Source organism: Pelophylax lessonae (assembly GCF_965119305.1).
Source record: "Pelophylax lessonae genome assembly, chromosome: 4".
In the NCBI taxonomy this organism is placed as follows: domain Eukaryota; kingdom Metazoa; phylum Chordata; class Amphibia; order Anura; family Ranidae; genus Pelophylax; species Pelophylax lessonae.
The window spans coordinates 309,139,400-309,146,716 of record NC_138771.1 but is presented as its reverse complement, the minus strand read 5'-3'; the positions used below and the strand labels follow the sequence as shown (position 1 = coordinate 309,146,716).

General features: G+C 36.7%; 1 protein-coding gene across 1 annotated transcript in view; it reads left to right on the top strand.

The window, feature by feature from the left end:
• Positions 1–2,382: 2,382 nt before the first annotated feature.
• The window catches only part of LOC309552026 (homeobox protein EMX1-like), a 46,476-nt gene continuing 41,541 nt past the window's right edge, over positions 2,383–7,317 (top strand). The window contains exon 1 of the mRNA XM_082252773.1: positions 2,383–2,856. Coding sequence (XP_082108899.1) covers positions 2,568–2,856 — 289 coding nt within the window. The 5' untranslated portion in view covers positions 2,383–2,567. The remainder of the gene's footprint in view (positions 2,857–7,317) is intronic.

Here is a 7,317-nt window from a genome sequence, read left to right as displayed (position 1 = left end):
GGACAGCACACCCGAATCAGTCCTGTGATAAGTCTGCCGGGTTTTTCGTTAATATTAATATTGTAACATTCAATAATGTGACTGATGGACAATAATCACAATGTCAGATCAGAATTGAATGCAAAAATAACTGAAAAACATACAAAAAAGAATAAAAATCATTTTTTATGACAGAATTTGACAGAATGACCCAGTGCCTAGAGGTGGAGATAGTAGATATTTTCTTTAATTTCCACTTTCTTTACCTTTTTTTTTTTTTTAGCATAGAGATAGTCCCCGAGCATCACACATATACAGTATATGTTCTAGTGAGGCATGCTGTGCAAGGACTATCTGTCATTTTGAGGATAACATAGACTGAGTGACTACTACTGGAATAATAGTAGGGTGGTACCACCATGGTGTCAGCCCGACATGAGCTGTCTGATTCGTTTCTCCTATCTGGCTAGAGTGAAATGTTCTTTTTTTTTTTTTGCAAATGAATTAAAAAAAAAATTAAAATACATAAATAAATCCCCTGAACCAGATTGGATAACTAAAGTACACACGTTAGTGATGAGCAAATGCATTTCACATAAATGTTTTAAATTTAAAATTGTGGAAAAGTAAAAACTAGGTTCTGCTAAGCTGCTTAGGCGAATTTTACTTTGTGAAAAAAAAATAAAAAAAAAAATTATATTTCCCCCTTTATTTAAAAATTTGGTGTGTGTGTGTTTTTAAGGGGGGGGGGGGGGTGTCATATTCAGTGCTTTTCTGTTTTTTTTTTTTTAATGATCCTTGCATTTGTTATATATATTGCTGCATATTACTTTATTACATATTGCATTACTATATATATATATATATATATATATATATATATATATATATATATATATATATATATATATATATATATATATTACCAAAAGCTTGTGTGCAGGGGTAGAGCAACATCATAGATGGGGCCAGGAAAGAAATTATCTTGGGTGGCTAACCTGTGGATATTATTATTATTATTATTATACGGTATTTTTTTATAGTACCAACAATTTGTGCAGAGTTTTACAAAATGAAGGCAGACATTACAGTTACAGTTCAATTCGGTACATGAGAAATCAGAGGGCCCTGCTCGTTAGAGCTTACAATCTAATATATGTTTTTTTAATTTTTTTGTATTTTGTATTAGTTTTTTTCTAATAAAAATGTTATATTTTTTATAGATAAAGGTCATATGTGGTCATTACACCCAAGAAGACACATTTAAAGTCCCATATAACTTTGGTATTTTGTATATTTATATATTTTAGTGTTTCAATAGTTTTATTGACGTTTAAACATATAAAATCAATAAATATATTTATTTATTTTATTATTGGCGTCTATTCCATTGCTTTTTGTGTTGTATCGCTTTACATTTTTTTATTTGACCTTTTTTTGCGGTTTTTTTTTTTTTTTTTCTATGAAAACAATATCAAATAACCAGGTGGCAATATTTTGGCACGAGAACAGGTTCAGGACAGTTATTTTTGTAATCCTTAGAACATATCCATTTGCACTTAAAATCACCCAAAATCATTTTAATTTCGCTTTTTTTTTACTATTATGCCAAATCTCTTGATTCTCCCCAAAATGTGGGAAAATAAAAAATAAAACTTTTAATTTTACTCACCCTTTATCCTTGAGTAAATAAAATGCTGCCTATATCCATGTGATATTATACTATAGTATTAGTGACAGTGTAGGCACTAGCATATTCATTAATTTATGTTCAATAACTGGAAAACATTATTAGGAAGACGATCATATTATCCATTACTGATATTCATGAATTGTGACTAGCTGGGGGTGATTTAACAAAGCCGCCCCTGCTAACAGGAGACACTGATTGTTTTGTATCACCATCTGTATCACCTTGGAAGATCATTATTAACGGATCAATTCCAGATAAGCAGTAATTATACATAACAATTAGCTAATGATGTTCTAGTGACTTCTCAGTTGATCGTGCAGAATGATTTTGTCAGTATAAACATGTGGATGATTTCTCTGATTTCTGTGCTGATGGAGGTAACATCTCACATGGAGCTGTGTTGTGTCCTGATGGGATCTGACATGGGGGGTGTACAGAAGGTGTCCTGCTGCTGCTGCTCTTATTTGGGGTGATGAGGATTACTTTTCAGAGGGAGGTTACAGGTCCTGCAGGTAGAAGAAGGGGAAACTAGATCTGGGTTTGACACATGGGCGTGGCTTTTTAGGCTGCGTCTGCAAGTGCTTCTTCTATTGGTGGAGGTGTGGTGGGGGAGGGGCTTGTGCACATGTACTGCTCTGCTAGGTGCTATGCCTTACCCCAGCACAGTCTATGCTCTTCCCCCATTACTGTATGCCTGGCACTGACATCTCAGCTACAAATCTGCATAGAGAGGGAGAAGTGTGCACAAGGCTTGTTCTTCTCACCTAAGGAGGTGACAACAGTCACAGCCATCTGGGGACATCGGAAGATCCGGAGCAATCAGTGTTTGGAGGAGGGATGAGGACTGGCACTCAGTGACTCCTATGTTCTGGTAATTGGCCCCAGGGGCAGCACCATGTTCCTGCCTCCAGCCAGGAAAGGATTCTCTATAGAGGCATTGGTGGGTCCGGACAGAAGCCCAGAGGAGCCTCTTAGACCCACTGCTTTAAAGTACCCTGAAGCTGGCCCCGGACTGGGTCCTGGCCCCCTCCGCCCTGGGATCCGCCTGTTTGGGGCCCCAGATCTGGTATTCCCGGAGCACGCAGCTAACCCCTATGGGCATGGTTTGGGCATCCCCCAACATCGCTTACTGCACAGGGACCCGCTCAGCTTCTGCCCCTGGATCCTGAGACATCGGCTGCCCGGTAAGTAGACAGGGTAGCCCCTGTGGCCCTGCACTGCATCTGAGCTCTATTGATCCTACAAGAATATATTTATAAATCTATATGTCCCATGTCTTCCATAGCTTGTCATTGAGCTAGAAAACTAAGAGTGACAGCAAGGTGTGTCTATCTACTGGTCAGACCAGCAATACCATCCATAAATTTAAAGCTGGGCATACATTATACCATGTTCTTGTAAACTTGCCTTTAGATTTACCAAATCCAAATAATATGAGGTCAAACTTAAACACTTTCAATGTGTATTCAATCAGGCAGGCTCTTGTACTACATAGTTGAAGGTAAATCTACAGCAAATTGAACAAGAAAATTGTATAATGTATGGCCAGCCTAAAGCTGGATGCACACTATACAATTGTCTTTAGATTTTTTCCTTTAGATGTACCAAAACCATATACTATGAGGTCAAACCTAAACACTTTCAATTTGTATGCAATAAGGCAGTCCCTTGTACTAAATAGTTGAAGTTAAATCTAATGGCCCATACACACTATAAGATTTTCTGAAGACTTTTTCCTTTAGATTTACCAAAACCATATAATATGAGGTCAAACCTAAACACTTTCAATTTGTATGCAATCTGGCAGGCCCTTGCACTACATAGAAAAGGTAAATCTGAAGGAAAAAGTCTTCATAAAATCATATAGTGTGTATCCAGCTTAAAGGAAATCTAACAACAAAAGTTGTAAAGTGTGTATCCAGCTTAAAGCTAGATACACATAATACAACTTTTGGTGTTTGATTTCCTTTAGATTTACCTTCAACTATGTAGTATAAAGCTGGATACACACTATACAACTTTCTTTAGATTTTTTCCTTTAGCTTTACCAAAACCATATAATATGAGGTCAAACCTAAACACTTTCAATTTGTATGCAACCAGGCCAGCCCTTGTACTACATCAGCCTTTCTCAACCTTTTCAACACAACCCTTAAAATAAATGTCTGGTCTCGGGGAACCCCTGCTAAAAAATAAAAGTCTACAACTCATGACACATTAGTGTGACAGGTAGTGGGAAGAATGCTCTTACTCTTGTCATCATTGGGAAGAATTACCCCCTTACAGATAGCTAAAAGGAACAATGGTGTCATTAGGAACTTATCTGAGAGGCAGAAATTGCCCATTTCTCAAGGAACCCCTCGCAACCTCAGGAGGAACCCTAGGGTTCCACATAACCCTGGTTTAGAAACCCTGTACTACATAGTTGAAGGTAAATCTAAAGGAAATCTAACAACAAAAGTTGTATAGTGTGTATCCAGCTTAAGGGCCTGCGAAAGTGTTTAGGTTTGACCTCATATTATTTGGTTTTGGTGAATCTAAAGGAAAAAACCTAAAGAAGATTGTATAGTATGTATCCAGCTTTAGGGTCCCATGGCTGTGTAGAGGATTGCATGTGCATGGCACATTTCCTAAATGCTCTGTATTAGTTGTCAATTTAGGCTGGAGTCCAACTAACAAGGAAATATGTCCCTCCCTGTATTATATCACCTTGCTTTTTGATCAGACCAGCAGATCTTTAATAACATACATAAATACTGTGTAGAGGAGTTACATTATTTTTCCTATGTTGCCTTCATAGTTACAATAATCTGGTTAAAAAAAGACACAAGTCTATTTAGTTCAACCAATTCATCACTGGGCATACTGGGACATTCAAGTTTGGCATCATAGATTGGCATTAACCACCACCACTACACCTCAGTCCTCCTTTGTTACAAATATGAACAGAGGAAGCAGAAGTGAGCCCATAAGCTTACACTTCAAACCTTTTAGATTGCTCTAGAGCAGGCACACATTAACTGGCATCTGTGCACAGAAACTGGAAGGCATGCAGGTGAATTTTGATTCCTAAAAGGCCAGCAATACCGTCCATAAATCTAGGGATCCCATGGCTGTGTGGAGGATTGCATGTGCATGGCACTTTTCCTGAAAGGTCTGTATTAGTTGTCAATTTAGGCTAGGGTCCAGCTAACAAGGAAATATGTCCCTCCCTCCATTATATCACCTTGCTTTTTGATGATCTTTAGTAACATACAAAAATACTGTGTAGAGGAGTTTCATTATGTTTCCTATGTTGTCTTCATAGTTACATGTCTGGTTGAAAAAAAAGACACAAGTCCATTTAGTTCAACCAATTAATTTCTGGTCAGCAGTCTGATCACTAGGCATATGGGGCATTCAAGTTTGGCATTATAGATTGGCATCATCCACCACTACACCTCAGTCCTCCTTTGTCACAAAAATGAACACAGGAAGCAGAAGTGAGCCCATAAGCTTACACTTCACACCTTTTAGATTGCCCTAGAGCAGGCACACATTAACTGGCATCTGTGCACAGAAACTGGAAGGCATGTAGGTGAATTTTGATTCCTAAAAGGCTGCAGCAGGAAAACATTCATAAGCAGAAATTCAGTAGAAATCAAAATTTCTGTCTGTCAAAGGCTGCAATCTGCTACACTGGACAGACCGAACAAAGTTCCAAGCAGCTTGTGGCTCACTGGTGTGGAACTACAAGTGCCAGCAGACCAGGCTTCTGACACTCCTACCAGTTTTTTGTGAGTGCAGTATGTAATTTAGAATGTGATCTATAGTATGACTCAACTAGATACATTTGTTTGTAGACTAGATAAGTTAGTACTATTGCTAGTAATAGTAATGCTATGAGTAATAGCATTACTAATATGACTCATATTAGTAATTATATTACGAAATAGGGAAAGTAGCACATTTTGACAATGATTTTCCCAATTTTTTCGCAACAAAAAGCTAAAATAAGCCACAAAATAATAGACATACAATCTGTCAGGAAAATGAGATTTCATTTATCTATTTTAATTTGGACGATCGTTTGATCATAAAATAGATCAGACATAGATACACTGGAAAATGCGAACTTCTCTGTAATTATACAATTATTTCCTGGTGTTGGGATTCCACATTCTACATTAGACACATAGGACATGGCACATCGACTACATCTGAGCTGTATCACAACACATCACTCACATCTGTCACAATTCCCCCATATTATAACAAGAGAAATATACTGACCGAGGGCTATCCAACAAAAGTCTCTAAAAATACATACACATGTACGAATAAAACATACACACTTGTCAATGCACAAGCTGAACATGTGCTAACAAATCGGATTCATAACATATTCATTTCCTGCAGCTTAAATTTTATACATCTTTATGTTGGAAAACTGTGTAATAAATATGTGCAGGAGTATAAAGGGATGGCTGATGAGAGACCTTTAATAAAGTCTCATTTGGGCTTATAGCTCTTACATAAATCAGCGGATGAAATAAAACACAGGGAAATGAATGGGGCCGTACATACGCGGTATCACTCCTCTTCACTGGATGTTCTGCCTTTCCTTATACAGAACCATACCTAAATCTAAGGAGTATTTCTAAATCACTAGAACGCATCTGTAATGTAGGTTATGTGTTATGCATTTTTATACATTTTATTTTATATGTTTATATTTCCTATGCTTTTTCCTACACTACGCTTATATCAATATATCCAGATTCCTGCTAGTTTTCTATGTGTAGGTTTTTTGATTGTTTATGGCAGTGTTGTCTATCCGGGGGAAGTGTATCTGCCGCAGAAAAGCCCAAATGAAACCTACAGTTTGTCAGAACCATTCATTTACTAATTCCTGGGTTAGCCTTAACTTTGCATCCAGAAATGTTCTTCAGTATAGTCCATGCTTGAGACAATTCTCATTTATATTTGTTCTTCTAATTATTGTTATTGATAGCTATTTTATACATAATGATCATTTTTGTCAGTACTTCCATATTTTATACTGAATAAATAAATAAATAAAAAATCTATCTATCTATCTATCTATCTATCTATCTATCTATCTATCTATCTATCTATCTATCTATCTATCTATCTATCTATCTATCTATCTATCTATCTATCTATCTATCTATCTATCTATCTATCTATCTATCTATCTATCTATCTATCTATCTATCTATCTATCTATCTATCTATATCTTGGAATCATACTTGTGATTCTTGTTCAGCAGCCATCTGAAAATAGCTCATGCTGTAATCACCATGCAGATAATGGATTTATACATGGATATGGGGCCCCTCCAACCAGTTTTGTATTAAAACTTTGTAAATACTCCTACTCACCATGGGGCAAGCAATTTTTCGAATACCTACTATATTTAAGAAAAAAAAAAATATATATATATATTTATATATATATATATATATATTTTTGTATATAAACCAAAAAAAGAGAGCGGCACTCACAATCTTGAAAGGTAAATGCACAATGACGGTTTTAATCAACGTTTCGACAAGGCACAAGCTCGTCTTCCTCAAGATGTCCCTCGTGTCGTCCCTCATCGAAACGTTGATTAAAACCGTCATTGTGCGGTGGCAGCCAT